The 24,938-nt window shown below is 31.8% G+C and overlaps 1 protein-coding gene and 1 long non-coding RNA gene across 2 annotated transcripts in view; both read left to right on the top strand.

The window, feature by feature from the left end:
* Positions 1-24,938, top strand: part of LOC136274014 (uncharacterized) — a 278,101-nt gene that overhangs the window by 99,832 nt on the left and 153,331 nt on the right. The gene's annotated exons all lie outside the window — the stretch shown is intronic.
* On the top strand, positions 15,246-22,160 carry LOC105330862 (ficolin-2). Its single transcript, XM_066079986.1, has 6 exons — positions 15,246-15,530; positions 16,084-16,171; positions 17,823-17,962; positions 18,166-18,262; positions 21,474-21,638; positions 21,872-22,160. Exons 1-6 carry the CDS (start codon positions 15,258-15,260, stop codon positions 22,132-22,134), a joined length of 1,026 nt encoding a protein of 341 aa, XP_065936058.1. The 5' UTR covers positions 15,246-15,257; the 3' UTR covers positions 22,135-22,160.

Raw genomic sequence — 24,938 nt, 5'->3', positions numbered from 1 at the left:
ATTAAAACGAACAAGAAAAGAGATCAACGCATTTCCTTCCCAATGTAAAACTAAATGAATAATTAACAAACAAAATAAACGAACAACAAAAAGATAAAAATGATTACAGTAATATATAAAACTCACGCATAGACTACGTGTCAGTCATTGTGATCGTTGTTTGGTCTGAAAAAAAAAATCAAATCCATTCTCAAAAATACATTAAAACCGTTAACATTCACACAAGATTGATTATACATTAACATGTTTTTCAATTATAGAAAGGGGGAATAGGTTTTCTCCCCCCCCCCTCCCCGTTGGATTTTTTTCCGGCGCTGTACGTTAACATAAAAATACAAATAAAGTTCAAAACTTGAAACTAACCATACTTTGCATACAATAATTATAAGTAATAATACAAATAATGCAATTATGTACCAGAGCAAATCACCTCTTCTCCCACAAAGTGAAAGGGCATGATTGATTTTTTTTTGGTAAATTGTACATGGTCAGCAGAATATTACGTAAGTCAAGGCTGCCTGCAAATCTTGATGGTCAGCAGTATCTTTACAGGTCTAGGACTGGTCAAGAGTGACAGGAGGCGGAGTTTTCCCACACAACGATACCGCATAATTTTGAGAAAGAAAGAAAAGGATAGAAAGAACAATTATTCGCACAGGTGATAAACCGGGTTTAGCAACGTGGAGTTGAAAAGAAGGAAGAAGTGATAGAAAGAAAAGATCTTTTTTACCTGCACAATACAGGGGTTTTTCCAAAGTATCCAGAAGAATAATTTCTTTAATATTATTTTCAAAGCAGAAATGTGCATAGTGTTCAACTGGTCGGCAGCCGGGTCCTGCGATCATTAATTGTAGAATTATAACACTAGATATATTTGTTTCAATTTCGCACTGTACTTTAACATATTGAGCATCCAGCGGACACACAATTTCACCCTTACATTCCACAGGAAATGGAGTACAGTCAAAGAAATTTCATTCAAATGCTGATCCGCATCCGATTATAGAAATTAAGATTGTAATGAAATGCATTTGTAAATATATATATGCAGAATCAAAATCTGACAAACTTGTCCTCTTTCTGTATGAATTGAATGAAAATGATGAGAAATTTTTCAACTTGACTTTAATATAATATACGCCTATCATTGTCTCACTGATTAGAACTGACACAATTTTGTTAAAGATAATTGAGCTATTTCATTGTGTCACCAGTACGGTTATACGATGTAATGTCATGTTACCCTGATCCAACCCCCAGGTGATGATAGATTTTTGAAAGTCGTCACACTTATTCACGAAAATTTACAGTATCTGCTCAAATTAATTAATAAACCCCTCGTATACACACAATGCATGTATGTAGTATGTACCTAAACTTTTAGGATGAAAATGTTAATGCATACACGGATCCAGAAATTTTTTCGGGGGGGGGGGGGGTCTGAATGATAAATGTGTTTGCCAGGGGTAAGGAGGTCCGAGGCATATTTGCGATAATTTTACTATTCATTCATTCATCTTTTATTTCCTCTATAAAGAGATACAGAATCAAGAATTAAGTTAATTAACACATTAATCTATGTACAAGACCCCCCCCCCCCCCCCGCGAACCCTCTAGATCCACGCATGCAATGAATTAAGAGCCCCACCCTTCTCTCAATTCAGTAATGAATAAAAAAATATATATATAAAGACAGAATATCTTCGTTTCTGTAAATGAACAGAATTTAAATGTTTTTCATTCCGTTATTTTAAAGTTAAGGAGTGGATTATAGCGTTACACCGACACACCTATGAAAATAAGAAGTTAAAATCTCTTTTTCTAAAACAAAATCGGTTTGTATTGTTTTTGTTTATTCTTGCAGATTTTGGGGTGGTTTTTTAAAATTCACCAATGATATTCCTTCAAAAAATAGTTTTTAAGGGGGTGAACCATCCGAAAATTTCACTCCTCGGGGTAAAAGTAAAAATGGACAAGTATGTTTTTCCCCTTCTCTCTCTCTCTTTCTCTGTTCCTCTCTATTTTTCCGTAACGATTTGAACATTATCAGAGATAAAGTTATTATTTTTTTTTTATCTCAAGTCGATGCATCTGTACGGATATGCGCCACGTGATTCGGGATCTTACCCGAATCACAAAGTTTTTGAAAAAAAAAAAACACGCTGTGCCCATGAGTATCAGACTTTCCTTATGGATTTTGGAAATTACACGCATCTGGTTAGTTGCATTTGATTTTTTATTTTTTTTTTATTTTTTTTTTAACGTTGAACAAATAGAAAATGAGAGGCGAACGAGGTATTAAATCATTATTTTAAACGTTGTTTGGTTATCTTGATGAGATTTTTTGTTATACAATTATCCCCTCCTAAAAATAATATTGATTTTTTTTTACATTACCTTACAGTACACATTTGAAGTAAGTTAATATTGCTTTGTAGTTAATACAAATTAGCAAAAGAAGAATCTTTAAAATCCAACAAAATTTTTATCTTTAATATACACACAGATAGATATATTTATATAAATTTATTTATTTATTTATAGCACACCCAAGAGACCAAGAGGAATAGGGTCAGTAACTCAAACATGATTTAATCTGATCTTATAACAGAGTTATATCAAGCAAGTTTTGTTGTTATATTTTGTATTGAATTTTTTTTTTCAGAGAGCCGCCTAACGCCCCTGTGCGAAACCCGTTAGTATCGTACACATTTACGTTTTATTGCATTTTTAAAAAAACATTACTGCCGAAATATTTTAATTTTTTTGTACTGATATTCTTTGTTTGTTTTATTTCAGAAGAGAAATTATCTCAATAAGTGACGAGTAAATAAAAATATCTTTATTTTTATCATAAGAAAACAAAAATATTCGGTGAAAATTTCGGATCTCCATTCTTAAAATGTTCAATGACTTATAAATCAAAGCTAACGTATCATTCTGTTACTTAATATTCTATTGCTTTATTTTTTAGTTCCACTTTTGAGGAGTTTGTGAAGTTTATGAACTGGAGCAGTTTTGTTATTTTATTTAATCTTGGTATAATTCTTTTTGCGACGTAAAATTTTCGCATTCATATTATATATATATACTCTAAAAAACCTTTTTACAGCATGTATGAAAATGAGAGTAAAAGTGGTCCCGGACCGGTTCATGAAGGAGCCAATGAAATGTAAGTACAGTTTTTATTTACTTAAAAAAACTTTAAAAATGAAATTTAAAATCAAAACTATTTTTTTTAACTCTGATCTAAAAAACAAAAAACTCTTTTTTTTAAGGGTGGAGGAAAGTAACCAGGAGCATACGCATGTTTCTTCATGCATGGTGGTGACGTAAGTAAATTAAAAAAAAATCATGTTGGTGTGGGTAATAATAATAATTTAAATGTAAAAGAACAAGTTAGTTTCCACTTCTTTTAATATTTTTCAATTACATGATTTTATTATTTTACAGTTCCACCCAGCCAAAAGAAAATTAAATGTACTTTAAAGCTGAATAAATGTTAAAATATACTTGAAGGGTTTTGTTGTGACTTCGACACCAAAATGAGAAGAGAACTTGATTTTTTTTTTCAAATGGAGGTTAAAATCCTTTGTTAACAATAAAGAAAAAGTTTTAATTTGGTTTCCGTTTAAACAATGATCATAAATATCAAATGTTAATAAGGAGAACTATTTGAAATAAATCTAACTCTTCTACATTGTTTTACGCCAAATTGAATTTTTTTTATCATGATGGAAAATTTAATTGGTATCAAAAAAAGGGAATGGTTATTTGACAAGGTCAAAATTGAATGGATTGTGAATAATTTATTATTTAAATTATAAGAAAAATGAAAAATCGACAATTTAATAATGATCATCAGGAATCTTCTTTTTGCACGAATTTCAATTTTGACCTTCTATTTAGTTCTGGACGTCTGCAATGTGTGTATACATACATATCAGCGAAATATTTATGAAAACAAGAATAAATAATAATTATTTTTCACATAAAAAAGTTTTATTTTTAATTGTTTTGTCAACAAAACAATTTTTTGACCATATACAATAGTAGAGAAAACAAAGACTAAATATTCACCATGACAACAAAACATAACAACACGATAACTAAAACATTAACATTAAATGGTCTTTTTCAAATATATTTTTATAAACACATTAAGGAGAGAACAATTAAAATCTCTATGACGTTTTTTACGCATAAATACACATATCCAGTAATATTTCTACGTATAACTTTCTGTAAACATAGTTATGAAATACAAATCAATCATTTTGCAATTAGTTTTTGAACAGTGAGGACACTCAATTTGAGGGAAAGTTTAAAAATGTTTCAGTGTGGATATTGTCATTTAATTTTTGAAGATTTTAATAGTTCATAGAAAATCACGAAAAAACACACGTGTTGGAAAATAAATTAATCCACGATAGGTAAGATAATTTTTTTAAAAAATATTTTAGTGAAAAAAAAAATACGAACAAAAATTAATAATTCTATCGTTATTTTTTTTTTAAAATCTAAATTTTTTTTATGAATTCCTAAGTCATATTAAAATCTTCTTCATGTTAATAATTATTAAAAAAAACAAGTTTCATATTGAAAATGTATCGTGATCTTTATATATTTTTTAAACGACGTGATTTGGCAAAGGGAGGTAATACAAATCAGTAAAAGGTTATAATATTGCCAAGCATTACAGAGTTTTACTCTTGTTTTTTTTTAATCGCGTAAAACAAACATAACGTAGGTATCGTAGAACAAACAACACTTGTTTAAATTTTTGAGTGTCTGTAAGGGGGTTATGCGATTATTCTTTAAGTGCCTTTTAGAACTCGTAAAACAAAGAAAACTTTTTTATATAAATTTTGAAACGTGCATTATAGAATTTACATTTTATAAATATCCATCGTCGGTGATAAAAACCCCAATAAAACAAGAGGCCCATGGGCCACATCATATCATATGTATTGCAGATCTCAAAAAGATCCTTAAACATAGTTTATACATGGGATATAAACCTACATCAAACTCTGAACCTTCTTGTGAGGCCAAAGAATTGTCCTGGGGCCAAAGTCTTAACAATTATAAAGAATCATCTGGCTGATTAGTTTCTAAGAAGAAGATTTTTAAAGATTTACTCTATATATTCATATGTTAAACACTGACCCCCTATTGTGGCCCAAACTTACGCCCGGGGGTCATGATTTTCACAACTTTGTATCTACACTACCTGAGGATGCTTCCACACAAGTGTCAGCTTTGCTGGCTTATTAGTTTCTGAGAAGTGAGAAGAAGATTTTTGAAGATTTTACTCTATATATTCCTATGTAAACTTTGCCACCCCCCCCCCTTTGGGGCCCCATCCTACCCCCGGGGGTTATGACTTTCACAACATAGACTCTACACTACCTGAGGATGCTTCCACACACGTTTCAGCTTTCCTGGTCTTATGTTTCATGTGAAGAAGATTTTCAAAGATTTACTCAATATATTCGTATGTTAAACTTCGACCCTCCCCCCCCCATTGTGGCCCCACCCTATCCCCAGGGGTCATGATTTTCTTAACTTTGAATTTACACTACTAGAGGATGCTGCCACACAAGTTTCAGCTTTGCTGGCTGATTAGTTTCTGAGGAGAAGATTTTTAAAGATTTATTCTATATATTCATATGTTAAACACTGACCCCCTATTGTGGCCCCAGCCTAACCCCGCGGGTCATGATTTTCACAACTTTAAATCTACACTACCTGAGGATGCTTCCACAAAAGTCTCAGCTTTGCTAGCTGATTAGTTTCTGAGAAGAAGATTTTTAAATATTTACTTTATATATTCGTATGTAAAACTTCGACCCCCCCCCCCCCCATTGTGGCCCCACCCTACCCCCGGGGGTCATGATTTTCACAACTTCTTGGAGGATTCCACCAAAAAATGCAAGATAGCACTGTGGAGGAATCTAGCTGATCAGACCAGGTGACTACGTGAAGGTCTCTGACTGCATTGCAAACACCTTCAGAAATGAGGTATCCTTATCTACCACGTCCAGGACAACAATCACTGTAAGTTTGCCTTTCTTTCTATAATACATTTCTATTACTTTTCATTATATAAATGTTGCCTGATGTCCTACAAATCTTTAAATCTGTAGTAAATAATAAAGTTCAATAAATATTATTTCATTTTTCAAACAGAAAACAGAATGCCCAAAAGAAAATGTTAAATGGGAGATATAATCTGTGTGCATTGAGGACAAGAACACTGCAACCCTGTTGCTGAAAGATGACAGAGTTGTGACAGCACCGGTGAAGTCCCTCCTGGATGCTTTTCCTGAGTGTGAAGAAAAAGACCTTGAAAAGTATCTCCTGTCCCTGTGTAGCCCAACTTTAGTAGTACAGTGTACATTTAAGGGCAGTGATTTGATTGCCATGAAATTTTAGGTTCTTGAATATACATGGGATTTTATTTTTGTGTGTGTTCAGAATGTGCCATACATTCCCATACTATTTGCGACACTTCATGTTACTGCTAGTATCATCACAACATCCCATCCCGTTTGTTTATACAAGAGGTCTGTTTTGTATTTTGCTTTGTGTTCACTTGTTTTTCAGACACATTTTCTTTTGCATGTCTTGATCAAATGTTTTGGCACTATCTTCATGCCTTAAATTGTTTCTCATTTTTTCAGATTATTGTCAACATTCTTTCAATGATTAACATGGTATTTTTATTTTAATGATGCTATTTTTTTTTCTTTCTTTTAAATTTTACATGTTAACTATTTAAATCATTTTTGCAAAATATTAATGTGCCAAACATTGAATATTTTTTTGATCTGTGTTGAAGTTTTCATTTCATTTAATTGAAACACTTAAAACTCTTATAACAATTCTTGTAACAATTGCTAAAACATTAACTTTTCAATGCCCAACCTAAACTGATTGTGTAAGATTTGTTCATGTGGTGTGAATTTTGGAAAAAAAGACATTTAAGTACATTATATTTTGAACTAAGCATTGTTTTTTCATAATAATACAATGCATGTGCCTTTTCATGATACTTATGTATTTGTTAGAATTTAGACATTCTTTGTACATTCAACAAGGATAACTTAGTAACCCTTTCTTAGGTTCCAGATATTGAAACTGCCAATTATGTTTCCGTGTATTGAAATGCTTTTCATCTTGGTTTTATTAGATTTGTTTTCTGAATATTGAATTTTGGTACAATTTTTCAATATTTTTTTTTTAATTTTGTTAGATGGTGTCTTTGTACAATGTGTTTTGTATGGTGCTAGCTGAACTTTGATCAGTATTGCTGATAATGGGACAATAGTCATTATCTGTATATATTTGTTCTTGTATATGTGTTGTATTTTTTTGTCTTTTTTTATGGGGGGGGGGGGGGGGGTGTCAACCGTCATTGAGTAGATACATGGCTCAGATGTTGAAGAAAAACTTTAGTTTTGTTTTCTAATGTCCTTTTAGTGAACATTTTTAAAATTTAATAACTTGGCTCTTTGACTGTACAATGTCTTTTGTATGGTGATAGATAAATTTTGCTCAGTATTGATAATGCTGAGTCCAAACTCATTATGTGTATATGCTCAGGATTGATAATGATAACACATTCATTATTGTATATGCTCAGGAATGATAATGATGAGAACACACTCATTATTTCTATATGCCCAGTATTGATAATGATGAGAACACACACATTATGTGTATATGCTTAGGATTGATAATGATGAGATCACAGCCATTATGTGTATATGCTCAGGATTTATAATGATAACACTCTCATTATGTGTATATGCTTAAGATTGATAATGATAACACACTCATTATGTGTATATGCTCAGAAATGATAATGATGAGAACACACTCATTATGTGTATATGCTTAGAATTGATAATGATGAGATCACAGCCATTATGTGTATATGCTTAAGATTGATAATGATAACACTCTCATTATGTGTATATGCTTAAGATTGATAATGATAACACACTCATTAAGTGTATATGCTCAGGATTAATAATGATGAGAACACACACATTATGTGTATATGCTCAGGATTGATAATGATAACACACTCATTATTGTATATGCTCAGGAATGATAATGATGAGAACACACTCATTATTTCTATATGCTCAGTATTGATAATGATGAGAACACACACATTATGTGTATATGCTTAGGATTGATAATGATGAGATCACAGCCATTATGTGTATATGCTCAGGATTGATAATGATAACACTCTCATTATGTGTATATGCTTAAGATTGATAATGATAACACTCTCATTATGTGTACATGCTTAGGATTGATAATGATGAGATCACAGCCATTATGTGTACATGCTCAGGATTGATAATAATGAGAATAAAATCGCAACTATGTCCTCTTATGAACAAACTAATCTCTACTTAATCTACAAGTAAAACATATTGTAAAACAGAAATTCATTTTTGTTTTGAATGTTAACCATGCCTTTGAAAACAGTGTAATTTTGCTCTCTTCATCCACAAGAAACTACTTGCTTGAATTTAACCAAAAAAAAATGTAAAAAAAAAAAAAAAAGAATTTCTTCAGATTTACTACATATTTCCAATATTTGTGATTCTGCCAGTTTTTTGACTTGCATTTTTTCTGTTCGATTACTTTGAAGATAATTTTGTAAATAAACTGTTTAAAAAATCGTTTGTTGTAGTTTTTCTACTTGTTGCGAGGGTAAAAGTAATACTATGGAAAGCCTACCTCTCTTGGCAATTATTAAATGCAAAGGCATATAAAATATCCAATTTGAATAAAAAAATATTCCGAAGAACATTATATCAAATACATATCTAGAATTCAAACATCGTCACTTCTTTTATAAAATGTAAATATATCAAGTTGAATAATTAGTCCAAGATCTACAGCTGTAGCTAATTGTGTTCTCTACTTGAACAAAATGTGTCTTAATATTTTTTTCCCTTGTGTTGCACCAAGCACATTATTAACATCATTGTTAAAAGTCTCTTTTACAACTGTTTTGATACCCTCTACAAATAAAATATTTCATTGAAGTGTAATTTGTGACCTTAAAGCCCGGCTTTCAGTACTTATAGTACTTTGATTTCACCAGAACTGAACAAGTTAATTTTACTCCCCAAAAGATGGAAGTAATTATCATATAAGTAGTTTTTTTTTACATATGTGCAGATTTTATTTCATTTATTTATGTCTTTTTTTAGCCTTTTAATTGTTTTTTTTAGAAGTGACTTGACAGAAAATAGCAGTCTTTCCGTTCATCTCACAGAAAATAGCAGTCTTTCTATACATCTCGCATTCATGTATGGTGTTTTATTTAAAGCAAATTTAAAAAAATACTAGTATAATAATTATACTAAAGAGAAAAAAGAGAAAGAAAACTTTTTATACAAATCTAGACCATCCTAGACCTCCAATAAAAATATAAACATTTTTTCTACCTTATGTTTATCCTTGTGTAATTTTCACTAATTTTTAAACACAAAATATAAACTTATGTAGCATGGAACCCCTATTTTAAAGCATTTTTTTTATATCATTACAGTAACCCCAATCGCCCCTGAAAATCTACCAAAGAAGTGGGTACTTCTTGTGAGGACCTAGAGCAGCTAAGAGATGAGGAATAAGTAGATGAAGAGGAGAAGAATGAAGAAGAAGAAGAGGAGCAAACAGAAGAACAAGAAGAAATGTAAATTTACATTGACAATAGTTTATTGAAGAAGATGATTCAAAGACAAGAAGAGTTAAAAGAAGAGAAGGAAGAAATTGAAAGACGTTTAACAGAGTTACAATCAAGATTTAATAACATTGATGAAGAACTTGAGGATATTATGTATTTATTGGATTAAGAGAAATTTTTCGCAGTGCATGTATAGTTTGTAGAGTTACCTTTCTTTTCTCATCATTAAAGGTCATATGAAACGATATCCATACCATATTGAGTTATATACGGGAATGAGTTCATAAGTGCCTATTCAATAAGACTGACATTGTTTTTTTTATATTTAATGCAAACTGTAAGCACCACGGTCGATCAAAATCACTTAATCGGGAAAATGAACATTGACTTACGCGGCTTACCTCCCTTGCTTATGACGTCAGTAAGACCCAATAGCCTTATAAAGCTATGTTGTGAATACAAATATCCATGTCATTTTGCAGCATTTTAAAAGAAAATAAATACTATTTTATATAAAAACTTGTATAATTATACAATAATCAACCACGTCAGTATTTTTTCTCTCAAGAAATGAAATCGTGTGCGTTTATATTAAATAGCGTGTACATATTCAGTTTCGAGACTGCACGGAAAATGAATGATTTTCTTCATAGATCCACATGCAAGTATTATATAATTTTAATATATGCATGTATATAAGTTTTATTTCGATCTTTTTAATAAAATTGACAAATTAAAAAATAACTGATCGTTTTTTCCCATTTGCACGTTCATTAAGATTTTTTTTCTAAACAACTTATAGGCCTCATTGTGCATCATTCGCTTCACGATTATATTGTTTGTTTCGCTTTCAAATTCACAAATATGTTACCATTTAATTACTTTTAGTCTAAGAGAAATGTCTTCATATGTTTGTATTTAAAACGTGTACTTGTATGTGCGGTGTTTTTATTTTACAACGTGTATACATGCGGTGTTTACTCACAGATCCCTTCTATCTCACTTTCTTCCGCAATGTTTTCTTTCATTTTATTATCAATATTAATGCTTGTTCTGAATAAAATCTGATGATTATCTTCACATTCGTTTTTATCAAACAACCGATTTATTTTACCAATACATTTCTAAATCCTTAAATGCCATTTTTTCCGCGATCTAATTTGATAAAACGTTAATACACGTGTACACAAAGTATTTTCTAGAGATATTGCTACAAGTCAGAAATTTATATTATTTCAAAATGAAATTTAAGAATAATTTTGCGGCATTTTATAGCAGCTCTAAAATACAAACTATGTACACAATGCCTCAAACATTTTCATTGGCCTGCCTTATTCTTTTTTATGTGACAAAATAAATCAAAACAATTAAAATGCTTTAATTCCTTTTAAATGTACCTCAATCATTATACGTACCGAAGAAGAAAATGATGTTTCTTTCTCAAAAGGATAAGGATATTTCATTAATCAGCTGTTAATGTTGGAGCATTTCTTTCGTTAAATTTCCACCGCAGCACGGGATCTTCTTAATGATTTTACTCTGGTGAGAAGCTGATATTCGATTTATTCATTAAAGACCAATTAAAACTAAGTCATCTGTAGGTTACTACGAAATCAAATGATCTCATTTGAAAAGGAAGACACGTTCATATATGCAAAAATTACTAAAATTTAATCGATAGACTACTGTAAAATTACACTAATTTTAATGCATTGATTACATCGGTGGGTCTGTGTGACGTCATAAATCCACAAAATCAAGAACGATAAGCGGGCAAGAATTTTTTCAGGTGCTCAATTTTCACGGTTATTTCTCAGTAATGCAAAGGCAAACAAATCTTACATCATGTATTTTAAAAAAACTTATCTTTTTCACTGATGTCTAGATGTGAAATGAAAAAATGCCTTTATCTCAAAAAAGAAATGTTGCCTTAAATAGATGTCTGTATTTATCATTTCTAAAAATATTCTTTGTAAAAAATACGTATAAGGTCATCATTATTTCATCACGTTTATGCAATACCATTCACTTATTTTTTTTAGACATTATAACAAATGATAGCGAGTATGTTCTATATATAAAACATATTCGATTAATACTTATGTTTTTTAAAAAAAAGTTACATAAAAATATTAAACATCATTTTACTTTTTTTTTTATAGAAACATATTATAATCTCCGTTATTTTTTTCCTTCATTTTTCTTGCTTCCTACAGGTTATTATCACAAACTTAACTAATTAAGCATATGAAAAAACTAACTGTAGGTTGTCAAGAAAAGTCTTTCATTATAAAGTACATTAGGTGGAAAATAAAAACCTTTTCACCAACTGTATTCGAATAATACTTTTCCCCTAATGCACACGTTTCATTGTATTAGAGACATCTTTTCGAGAAAAAAATTGGTGGCCGTTAAAAGCGACCGTTGGAATATTTCAGCTTCAAAGAAGCTCCTGTTCTTCTGTCTTAACTTCTTCTTCCTTCTTCTCCTTAGCTTCTTCTTTTACTTCTTTCTCTTCTTCTTCTAGATTTTTTAAGTACTGTTCGTACGTATAATCGAACATGTAGACAAATCTACCATCAATGTCCCTCAACCTCCCAGAAGGATAGGGATCCATTGCTATTTCCCAATCCCAGTCTTCATGATCAGGGATTGGAAAGGCAGTATCCCACCCATTTACCGCAACCGAAGGAGTTAAATCGTTTGGAGTTAAGGGTATTTTGAAAAATGATTTAAAAAATTGTAGCTTTTCCTAAAAATATTCCTTAAACTTTTTTTAATACACCCCCTTTTTAATGTTCAAGTGCGCATGCTACATCACCGCATTTATTACTTTAATTATTTTTATTAAAATATATCTCTCTGTGCACACGTACGTATACTCTTTCTTTTAATGTGTGCTCAAAACAGGTCATCCAAATCCATCTATTTTTTGAATAAAATTCACGTATTGCTTAATATCATCTTTTTACGTTATCAATACTACAACGCATGCACACAAACCATAGGATCACCTACTATTTTTACGCATGCTCACTAAATATGTATATTCAACCGCCTTTTCTAAAAATAACCAATGAGAACACGATCTCTATAAATGAACTGTTCTGAAAAGTCCCATCTATAAAGCCTCAACATTAACTAGGTCATCACCTCTATATTCAATCCTCCAATGAGAACACGACCTCTATATATTTACTTTTCTAAAAATACCTTCTAAGAGACCCTAATAGTTACGTCATCGCCCTCAACATCTACCTCTTTATATCACTATATATGCAGCCCATAACATACTAAACAGGTGTTTAAATAATACAAAGACACATATAAAACAAAAACATGCAAACATACTTACAAACATTTCTGAACTCTTATGTTCATTTTTCATTGGATATCATTTTAGATATCTAAAAGGGCATGGTCACGATTGTGGTCAAAAATTCTTTTTACGATTTTAATGTTTACAATGCTTTCGTAAGGCATTTTTAATAGGCAACGCTAATTATAGCGTGATTCGGTGGGTTATAAGCGAGTTACAGACCTTGCAATTCTTTGCTATGAAAACAAAGCGTTTGTTAACATTTTGAATGTTGAAAGGAAAATTTCAGTTTTAGACCTAAAATAAATGTGTTAAACATTGGAAACTGTTCATTGTTAGAATTTGAGTTATCGTTCTTTAATTTTTGATTATTCATTTTAGAACTCTGTTGTGATTATCGGTTAAATTGTTATATGGAGCAAGCATTTTCTTTATGCTTCCTTCATGTTTTATACCAAGGAAAACATCTGATTTACAGGTTAGACAAATAACTTCAATATGACATTCTGGCACTGTTTTTAGGAAAACGCTGAGCCAATCGGCAGGTTGTTTTTGTCTGGGATGTCAACTAAATATTTTTCTGAACGCTAATCGCAATAAAAATACATGGTGTATGTGACAAGGTTATTATAATTAATTTTTTATAAAAGTTTTGTGAAGTTTTACAAGTTACATTTTAAGAGTCAGTTGTGTGGAAATTGAAGCATGTTCAATGCTATTAAACAAAAAGAAATAGATCTTTAAAAACAATATTGAATTTTTGAGAAAACTGGTCGATTGTTATACAAGATAAAAAACTGCTATATCACTTGTATCTGTTCTTTTTTGTGAAAGTTGTACTTAATAAAAAAATGTATTATATTTCACTAATAGCTATACTTGCCAAATTATGCAGAGTACTTTCACACACAATAATCAACTTGTATTGTTGACATACACAATAAATCCCGATATATGGATTATACTTGAAACTGTTGGATATATTTATATCTATGCCAAACATAACTACCATGTTTGTGCTCAGGTAAGAAATGCAAATGTAATTATCATTTATGTACAATTTCAGTTCAAATCTTTGCAGAGGTGAATTACCCCCGCACTACATTATTGTAGTTAGCTTCAGGCAACCAAGTGCTGTTTGTCGATGACCCTGCCCTACGGTGACAAATACTACACATTTTCATATTGATTGACTTATCTTACAGAGACGTTTTTCTTTATCAATATCACATAATTCTTAGTTTCATCATCGATGGTCGATTGAAACAAAGTCTGTGTAGCTCTTTTGTTTTGAACAAGGCATGAACACTAATAATTATTTACACTTTCCAAATGGGGTTAGTGTGTTAAACAGGTGAAACATTAGAACAAACAACCTCTAAATTTGAAGAGCCTTACCCCTGCTTTCGGGGATACATGTAATTAAAAGAAAAAGAAAAATGACTTTTCTAGTCAAACTGCAAGATTTTTCCATCGTCTATAATCCAAATAGATAGTTTGCTGGTACCTTTCTAAAACGTAAATAACAATTCATCGGATTAACTCGAAAGAACACGCTTTCTAATAAGTTAGCCTCAGGTCATAGTTACATTGAAATTTACCTTAAATTAAAACAGGCTACACTTTGGGAATTTCACAAATAGTAATATGTTGTGTGCATGGGGTTCTGATAGTCTTTTGTTAATATCGATAAAACTTCATTGATTACATAACTTTAACAAACGAGAGTTTTCTATAACAGGTAATAAGCCATGAATTGATGTGAATACTTCGATCCTTCAAAACGTTTGCAAATTTCAGTCTTTGCATGATTTCTTATGAGAATATTTGATAAAAACAACAAAAAACAGATTAAAGCGAGAGTGGCTTCAAATATTTTGAAAACAGAACCGTGACACAGAGGAACATGAATAAAGTATCACATCCTGTTGGCGACGTTGATCATTCCTTAAAGAGGATTTCTGGTCGTGTGCTTCCTGATCTAATATTCCCAACCCTTTAACGACAGTTGTTCTAGAGAACTCCCTACTATATTTAATTAATTTCTACAAAAGCAATGAGGAAAATCAATTTTTTCGCAAGTTATTACATAACGCACTGCACTATAACTAGTATATGTAATATCTAAGCAGAGCAAAGAAAACAGAAGTATCGTCTATTTGTTTACATTTAGTTTTATAATAAAACAGCATGGTTGGCTTTTTGGTTAGTAATACTATGAATGCAGTGGCATTTACAACAGTACAGCTTTGTTTGGTATCATTAACCGAAGGAGCGACATCCGCGGTTGTTCCTGGTGAGAGGTATCGTGGTCCTGTGGTAGGGGTGGTGGGGATGATTGGACAACAGCAGTGTGTCCGGGAATGTAGACACAGACCCAAGCTGTGTCGGGGAGTCAACTACCAGAAACAGGAACTACTTTGCGAACTCGTGTCGGCCATCAACGAAACGGAACCCAAACTTGATTATGTTCGAATTGAACTCGATCAGGTAAGTTCTGTCTTTATATTTTTCTCCCTTGATCAGGTAAGTTCTCTCTCTCTCTTTCTTCCTCTCTCTATTTGTCTCTCTCTGTCCTAAATTTAAAATGTGCCTTACATGATGCACAAATAACATTTATATAAAATTATTTGCTCTGATATGCAAAATGTTGTCTTTATCTATATATGTCTCAAATTTCGAGTCGGAAATGAGATTTAATGCAATACCATATTGCATAATGATTATGTCATTGTAACAAATAGTATGCCTAATGTACAGTGTACTTCGATGTTGACAGTTTTAATTTTTAAATAGTACAAATTTCAAATGTGATATATGATCATGGTATCGCGAAAAATCACACTATAAAACAAATCGCAATCAATTTCAGCATATGATGTTCAATTTGGGCGTGTTTTGCATAGCAAGTGTTTGCGAGCGTTCTGATCACTTTTCATTGGATCGAGGAAATATTAGGGAAAGCTTCAGATAACCCGTTTATCTTAACAAGGTCCCTCTCTATCCCTTTTCCCTGATATCAACTACCGTGATTCTCTTGTAGACTGACCGTGCTCCAGATGAATGCATGTCATGCTCTACTGACGATCTGTGTGTGACGCTCTCCAGTAAAAAAGTCCATTGTATTCGTGGTCAGTTGTCTTTCATTACATTACTGCGAACTTATTAAGTTCATTCAATACATATATTTATTAAAACAATATTAAACAGATTGTTGTTGGTTTACTTGGTAAATGTATTAGATCCTCTATTTGATTCATATAATCACAGAAACAACCTCACTGGAGTCGGCATTCCAAGCATCCTTTTACAGTTTTTGCTCTTAAAAAATAGTGTACATGTAACATTTGACAGACATTCAACACAGAAATTGCCTTAAGTTTTTAGTATGTATCAAATGTAATCCAAGAAACAAAACCTCTTTTTAAACTCAATATTATACTTATATTGACTTACTAACATATACAGTACCGATCAGATCAGGCCAAATAAAAGGCAAAGCCTTTGGTTTACTTCCGGGTTCTACTAGAGTGGAACTAGAATAAACCCAAAGTAAATCCCGATCAGATGTAGACCCCTAAAGTAGACGTTACATGTGTATTTGGAATATACAAGGGGTGGGATTTAAAGGCAGTAAGATAATTAGACGAAAGACGGGTCTGCTTTACATTTCAATGTTTAAAAAGTACCCCAAAAGCAAACTCCGAGAAAACCTAAAGTAAACCCCGAGTGCACCCAAAGTTAACCTCAACTGGACACAAATTTTTAGTAAGTAAACCCGGAATAAACCCCAATAAACCCATAAAGTAAACTAAGAGTTTAGTAGGGATTCACAGTTGTGTTAGGTTGGTTTGATCGGTACTGTAAAAACTTTGATTATCATACACATTTCATAATACCAATTTACGTTTTCTGTGTAATCAATTGTTGAATAACGACATCTTTATCAAAAGTTCACACTTTCCAAACGAAACAAATATATACATATAATTTAAGACATTTTGCAAATAAGCTATAATATGCCTGCAACAGAGTAACTGCTTACATCTTTGGGATCTCAACATTTGTATGATGTTGTCTGTAAGCTAGAATTGAATTCTAGGGACGAGTTACTGACGACCTTGGTTTAAAATATGCAAATAAATATGTCTACTTTAGCGAGTTTTTTTTTAATTCATACATTTTTATATTATGAAAGATTGGTAGTAAACCTTAGACATTAATTCGTAAACAATGAACAGATTTGTTATGCATAAAACGGGGAAGTTGATTAAGGAATGAAAGGGGGAGGGGGGGGGGGCTCCCAATTGTTTTTTAAAACATCTTTTATCTGAAATTTTTATTTGGAACAGTGATAAAAATTATAATGTTATGTTAACTAAAGAACAAAATTAAGAGATACGACGCACTAAATACCTACTCGCTGGTTTGAAATAAAAATTTTAAAAAGTCTTTTCAATCCTGCAACAAAAACAATTAACAATTATTGCCACGTATATAACATCAATTTCAGTTTAGATTTGTTATTTTTATTCTAAAGAAAAGGTTAAAAAAAAATCGGACACGGTATATATACATGTACAACAATGAACAAAAAAATATGGTTCAACATATTAACATTTTATCATATTTATGTGTTAATACCTGCGATTGCGCGGGATATCATCTAGTAATATACTAATTGTTATACCAGTCTTTCAATCATTGAACGTGTTGGTTTTATGATATATCAAAAGAGTTAGCAATTGATCTTTAAAGCTAATATAAACTGCACTTTATTAGATAATGCAAGTCCCATTGATTGTACATCACTTCACAACATCAACTGTGGCCTGCCTAGTGGACTGTACAGAGTGCGTCTACCATACCTAGGTCACGTGACAGTTTTCTGTGACATGGAGAAAGATGGTGGGGGATGGACAGTAATGACAAATTTTAAAGATTTTTTTTTCGTTACACTAACACGTATTTTTATTACATCAAGAACAAAAATTTATGTTGTAATATATCATGTTTATTTATTACACGTAAACGACGTATTTAAAAAAAGGAAATAAAACAAAGTTTACAAGTTACATTAACATATAGAACAAATAGTTAATTTTCTGTGACACGTTTATTTAAGGTGTTCCAACGTCGTCAAGATGGTTCGGAGGATTTCTACCGAACTTGGACAGATTACAAGAATGGATTTGGAAATTTGAGTTCTGAGTTTTGGCTAGGTATGTATGTCTTATGCTTTGGCTAGGTATGTATGTCTTAAGTTTTGGCTAGGTATGTATGTCTTATGTTTTGGCTAGGTGTGTATGTCTTATGCTTTGGCTAGGTATGTATGTCTTATGCTTTGGCTAGGTATGTATGTCTTATGCTTTGGCTAGGTATGTATGTCTTATGTTTTGGCTAGGTATGTATGTCATGCTTTGGCTAGGTATGTATGTCTTATGCTTTGGCTAGGTATGTATGTCTTATGCTTTGGCTAGGTATGTATGTCATGTTTTGGCTAGGTATGTATGTCTTATGCTTTGGCTAGGTATGTATGTCTTATGCTTTGGCTAGGTATGTATGTCTTATGCTTTGGCTAGGTATGTATGTCTTATGCTTTGGCTAGGTATGTATGTCATGTTTTGGCTAGCTATGCATGTCTTAAGTTTTGGCTAGGTATGTATGTCTTATGCTTTGGCTAGGTATGTATGTCTTATGCTTTGGCTAGGTATGTATGTCTTATGCTTTGGCTAGGTATGTATGTCTTATGCTTTGGCTAGGTATGTATGTCTTATGCTTTGGCTAGGTATGTATGTTTTATGCTTTGGCTAGGTATGTATGTCTTATGCTTTGGCTAGGTATGTATGTCTTATGCTTTGGCTAGGTATGTATGTCTTATGCTCTGGCTAGGTATGTATGTCTTATGCTTTGGCTAGGTATGTATGTCTTATGCTTTGGCTAGGTATGTATGTCTTATGCTTTGGCTAGGTATGTATGTCTTATGCTTTGGCTAGGTATGTATGTCATGTTTTGGCTAGCTATGCATGTCTTAAGTTTTGGCTAGGTATGTATGTCTTATGCTTTGGCTAGGTATGTATGTCTTATAATTTGGCTAGGTATGTATGTCTTATGCTTTGGCTAGGTATGTATGTCTTATGCTTTGGCTAGGTATGTATGTCTTATGCTTTGGCTAGGTATGTATGTCTTATGCTTTGGCTAGGTATGTATGTCTTATGCTTTGGCTAGGTATGTATGTCTTATGCTTTGGCTAGGTATGTATGTCATGTTTTGGCTAGGTATGCATGTCTTAAGTTTTGGCTAGGTATGTATGTCATGTTTTGGCTAGGTATGTATGTCTTATGCTTTGGCTAGGTATGTTTATGTATATTTCATCTATGTTTCTAACAACTGTCTTATTAAAGCCTTTCTGGTTTAAAGAATAGATTGGACCAATGTATGTAATATTATTTGGCTGGTGTGAAACTAAAAATTGAAAACTTTGTGAAAGCGCAGAGTGAGCCCAAACTGTAATATTAATTGTATGATATTATAATGAGAAATGATAATGCATTGACCTTCATTAGAACAATAAAAATACAGCTCTTTCAATTAAATAGGTAGTCACATTTTAAAGAGCTGTATTTTGATTGTTGAATTGATGGTCAATGCATTATGATATCTCACGGAAATATTTAAAATATAGTTTTATAGAATGAAAATTTGAATTTATTAAATCATATGAGTCGCTAAGGCTTTTTGCGATTGCTTTTCGTCAGTCGTCCTTTGTTAACAATTGAACATTAATTTATAGTTTACTCGACCCTTAGAACCTAATTGGCCAAATCTTTACATATTTAGTATGATGCATCTTTGAGGCAAGGGGAACATGAGTTGTAAATTGAGAGGTCATATGAAACGATACCCTGACCATATCGTGTTCTATATGGGAATGATTTCTTTAGATTTAATATTTAATAAGATTGGCGTTGTTTTGTTTTTATATATTTTATGCAAAATATCAGCGCTAAAATCGATCAAAATTACTAAATTGGGAAAAGGAACATCGACATACGCGGCTGACCTCCCTTACTGATACCGTCAGTAAGACCAAATCGCCTTATAAAGCTTTGTAGAAAAAAAAACATCCATGTCATTTTCCAGTAGATAAAAAAAAATTATTTTATCTCAAAACTTAATTATACAATAATCAACAATGTTTATTCTCTCTCACTAAATTAAATAATATGCGTTTATATTTTTTCCATTTGACAGCGTGTACAATTTCAGTTTAAAGACTGATGAATAAGTGATTTTAGTTATAGATCTACATACAAATATATGCATGTGCATATGCTTTGTTTCAATATGTTTTAATGAAATTGTCAAATTCAAAGAAAACCGATTGTTTATCCTTTGCACGTTCCTGTTATTCCCTATGAGTTCTTTTTTTCCTAAACAGCTCATAGGCATCATGCTGCCCCATTCGATTCACTGTTAAAGTCTGTGTTTCCTTTTCAAATTGACAAATATGTTACCATTTAATTTAATTATTTTTATTTGAAGAAACAATTCTTCAAATGTGTTGATCTTGAAACATGTACTAGTATGTGCGGTGTGTTGATTTTACAACGTATATTTGTGCGGTGTTTACGCAGACACCTTCTATCTCCCTTTCTTCCGCAATTTTTTCTTTCGTTCTTTTATTAATATTTTTGATGCTTCTAAAAAAATCTGTTCAATATCTACAGATTCACTCAGAATTAAATAAAAACTATACGCATTACACAATGCCTCAAACATTTTCATGGGCCTGTTTTATACTTTTTAAGTGACAAAATAAATCAAATGAATTAAAATGCTTTAATTCTCTTTAAATTTAGCTCAATCGTTATAAGTATCGAGGGAGAAAATGATTTTTCTGTTTAAAACATTTAGAATTATTTATTAATGGAGGAGCATTTTCTTTTGTTAAATTTTCTCTTTATAATTTTCTCTGTATTACAGGGTATTCATCATGATAAATAAGTGACATCACTCAGTTTAAACGCTGATAGTTTTATTCTTTAAGAACCATATACAACTACGTCATGAACCATATACAACTACGTAATGAACCATATACAACTACGTCATCTGTAATACGATATCAGATGATCTCATCTGTAAAGAAGAGACTCATTCATATATTATATAAAACATGTAAACTAGCCATCGTTTTGCCAGAATTATAGGTTTAATTCAAAGTCTATTTGAAATAATTTGAGCAGGGGGTGATCATTATTACAATATTTTTTTTTAAAACTTAATTAAATATTGATATGAGATTCCTATATATATCTTATTATGGTCTATATTGACCTTTACGGCACGTTAACCTCCTGTAAAACGTCTAACTGCCCTAATTTTCGTTGCAATCAGGCATTTCTGTGTTATATATATTTGTATTGCCAGGCAATGACAAACTACACCACCTGCTGAGTCAGGGGACGTATGAGATGAGGATGGACATGGAGGACTTTGACAACCAGACACGTTACGTCAAGTACAGCAGTTTCAACGTAGGAGACGAATCAACCAAATACACCGTCACGTTGTCGGGCTTCTCGGGAGATGTTGGTGAGAGATTGTTTTCGTTCACTCAAAAGTTTCTCAAAGCTTTTTTAAATATTGTTACATGTGTCTATTTTACTATCATCTGATGGTATGCATATTATCATCGATGACTATATTTTGTAGGTAACTTTTATGTGAATTATCATAATTTTATTTTTCACAAACTCCTAAATTTAAAGTAAGTTGTGCTTTTTAAATGTAAATCTTGTTTAACTGGGTTATAATCAACTTTGTAGATGACTGTTTCACAGAGGAACTACAACCAGTCAACAACATGATGTTTTCTACTTGGAATCAGGATAACGATGTCACAATAAATCACTGTGCAAATCAGTTCAAATCTGGCTGGTGGCATAATAGCTGCCACTGTGCCAACCCTAATGGCCTTTACTTGTGGGGAGAGAACACACAGGGAGCTCGGGGAATAACGTATAAATACTGGAGGTCTCAGAGTTATTCACTGAAGTACGTCCACCTTATGGTTAGAAGGACTGACTAGCAAACAATGATACGTTACTGTGGCAATTTCACTGGTTTTGCACTCTTTTTATTGATATTTTACATATGCTTCCGCATATTTTCGATACTGAACTACATAAATGTATTTACCTGTATTTTATTTGAATACAGATTAATATGATTATATAATAACTATATTTTATCACATCTTTATCTCTATATGCAGTAGATATCACTCTTGTAATAAATTTTTGATTTTACCCTGTGTATTCTTACTCAACATGACGTCATAGTTAAACATTACGTAGTTTAATCTTACCATGAGTATTAGTTTACACACGTAAGGTTACGGCACATGTATATGTATAGCCAGTTGTGCCAACAAGTTCAGTCATTGTTACCGTAAGGTATCGTGTATACGGGTAGCTATATGTGGTTGTTTGATGTTTGATGAGCTGGGTTAATGTGTGGAATGACCGTATTCAAATGCTAGTCATCATTTTTTAAAATGTTGGAACAACTGTATGAAAATCCTAGTATATACTATCTTAACATTTTGTTAAAGAACACCAATGCTTGGCCAGCTGTGTGTTAACATTTTTATTATCCCCTCGCGCAACTTGCTGCGAGGGGGATATGGCATCGCTGCTGTGCGTGTGTGTGTATGTATGTGTGTGTGTGTCCATTGTCAGCTCTTTAGCAAAATTCCAAGAAAACCCTCTAATAAATATTCATTAAACTTTAACACTTCTTTGGCATAGTAAAAGGATAAACCCTATTGATTTTCAAGTCAATTGATTCAATATTTTTTTTAAATTATCGTAAAAAAGCGAAGTTAAAACATGAATTTTATATACGACGTGAAAATAGACATTTCCGGTAATTTTATGTACAACTTTAAGTAAATCGCTACCGTATGCAGTTCAAATCAACATCTTGATTTTTTTGGGATTCTAATTTAAGGTGGCTCTATACACCACTTTTTGATGACGCAGTACGCAAAAAAGTAAATCTGGAAACATGCATTTCCGGTACTGGCTGATTTAACTGAGGTGAATTGTATGGGAACCGCTATTTTGAAAAATTTGTTAAATGGATAGATTTAATTTGATAACTGGAAAATTCATTACTTACAAGTAATTTGGTTTGTGACACCTTCACGTTGTGTGGTATTATTTATCAAAATAAACAATAAAATCAAGTATAAATTTTTAAAGAGTTTCTTTAGCATCATCGATATGTTACACCGTAGCGCAGTGGATTAGTGGATTCACTACAAACCATTAGGTCATGAGTTCGATTCCCGTTGAGAACAATAAATTTTTTAACTTTCCAAAAACTTCTAAAACGTATTTTTTGGTTGAATACCGTGAAAGAAAATTCTAAACAGGTGTATGTATTTATCATTCCAACATTATATTTAGGAAATTTTCTTCAACTCAGAAATGAAAAGTCCTCAAGGTGTTTGGGTCTTGGGACTTAGGAACGATAACCCTTACATGAGGAACTTTCATACCAAATAAAATTTAAAATATTTTTTGTGTTTATTTGCAATGGTTTTCATTCAATTTTTTATGTCACATTTATTAAAATACATTTTCTTATAACATCAAGCAACTTTTTCAGATGAATTGTCAACAGAGTAAGAAAATATGAAAAAATATGTTTTGGGGAAATACTAAAAAAAATTGCAATAATAACATTTTTGAATGTTAAGAAGTGATATATATTTTTTTATGCGTCCGAAGGAAATACCCATCATATGACAAAATAATTTCTCTCAATTTGTTGATAGCTGTCTTTTTAAAAAATATTTTACAAAAACGCGAAAAAACATTAAAAAATTCTTTTAAAATACCTATAGTATCCCTATCGTCATTTTAATATTTGATAAGTATATGTTTTGTGGTCTTCTATTGAAAATTAGAATAAACTGTGGGTGTATAGAGCCACCTTAATAACGGTAAAATATAACCAAATGTTCTGTAGTATTGGAGGGTTAGAAGATTGCCCATAAGTAAAAGTTGAAGCGGGCAAGATATTAAAGTCATCCGATTGCCATCGAAACAAGCAGTCGACTTTCGGACAAATTTTCTCGTATTATTTACATTAGAACTAGTCCAAAATTCAAAGGAGTCTTCGACAGATATCGCACATTTATCACGCGAAGATTGTTTCATAATGTTTAATAATGGCTGCATATCTACTACTATGGGTTGACATACCACAGGCAACTAGAATTGTCCATCAGAGCAGACTTCAGATCGCTATATCTTCACTTTCGTTTCATAATATTTACGGATCGTTTATGTATGCTTATATAAAAGTGAATGTCACTTAATGAATCTAAATAATTTAACTTTAAAGCATATGTGTACATATGTTTAGTTTCTGCAAGGAATAGGAAAACTGTGTAACCACGTACATGTACCCCCCCCCCCCCCCCTCCCCTTAATTTATAAACCACAAAGCTTGGGTATGAGGATATAATAGATATAATGAATTCAAAGTGTTTTTTAGAAATAGTTGTGTCATATATATTTTGATCTAATGAATTTTGATCTTATAATTGTACATGCATTTTCCAAAAAAATGCATTTCCCCCTACAACAAGTCATGTCACGAGGGGATGCTTCGCGTCGCGGTGCCCTTGTTTCATTTTGAAATATATAGAGTTTTGGGTCATAACTATTCATAAAGTATAGGCAAAAATAAAGTATTGTGTATGCGTCAAATGTCGAGTACAGTCAAGTGGTAATCATTGTTTTTCGAAACCAATAGGTTTCATTATGTATACTTTCTTTGATGTCTTTCAGTGGTATCAACATCCTGCTTATTTATTTA

This window comes from Magallana gigas, chromosome 1 (genome assembly GCF_963853765.1).
Source record: "Magallana gigas chromosome 1, xbMagGiga1.1, whole genome shotgun sequence".
Taxonomy (NCBI): Eukaryota; Metazoa; Mollusca; class Bivalvia; order Ostreida; family Ostreidae; genus Magallana; species Magallana gigas.
The sequence above is the reverse complement of the archived record's forward strand: the minus strand, read 5'-3'. Positions and strand labels throughout refer to the sequence as shown.

Excerpts from the sequence above, each read along its gene's own strand:
- LOC105330862 (XM_066079986.1), top strand. The coding sequence starts at position 15,258 with ATGAATGCAGTGGCATTTACAACAGTACAGCTTTGTTTGGTATCATTA. Across the intron at positions 16,172-17,822 it reads AAAAGTCCATTGTATTCGTG|ATAATGCAAGTCCCATTGAT; the intron begins GTCAGTTGTCTT and ends GCACTTTATTAG. Across the intron at positions 18,263-21,473 it reads GAGTTCTGAGTTTTGGCTAG|GCAATGACAAACTACACCAC; the intron begins GTATGTATGTCT and ends TTGTATTGCCAG.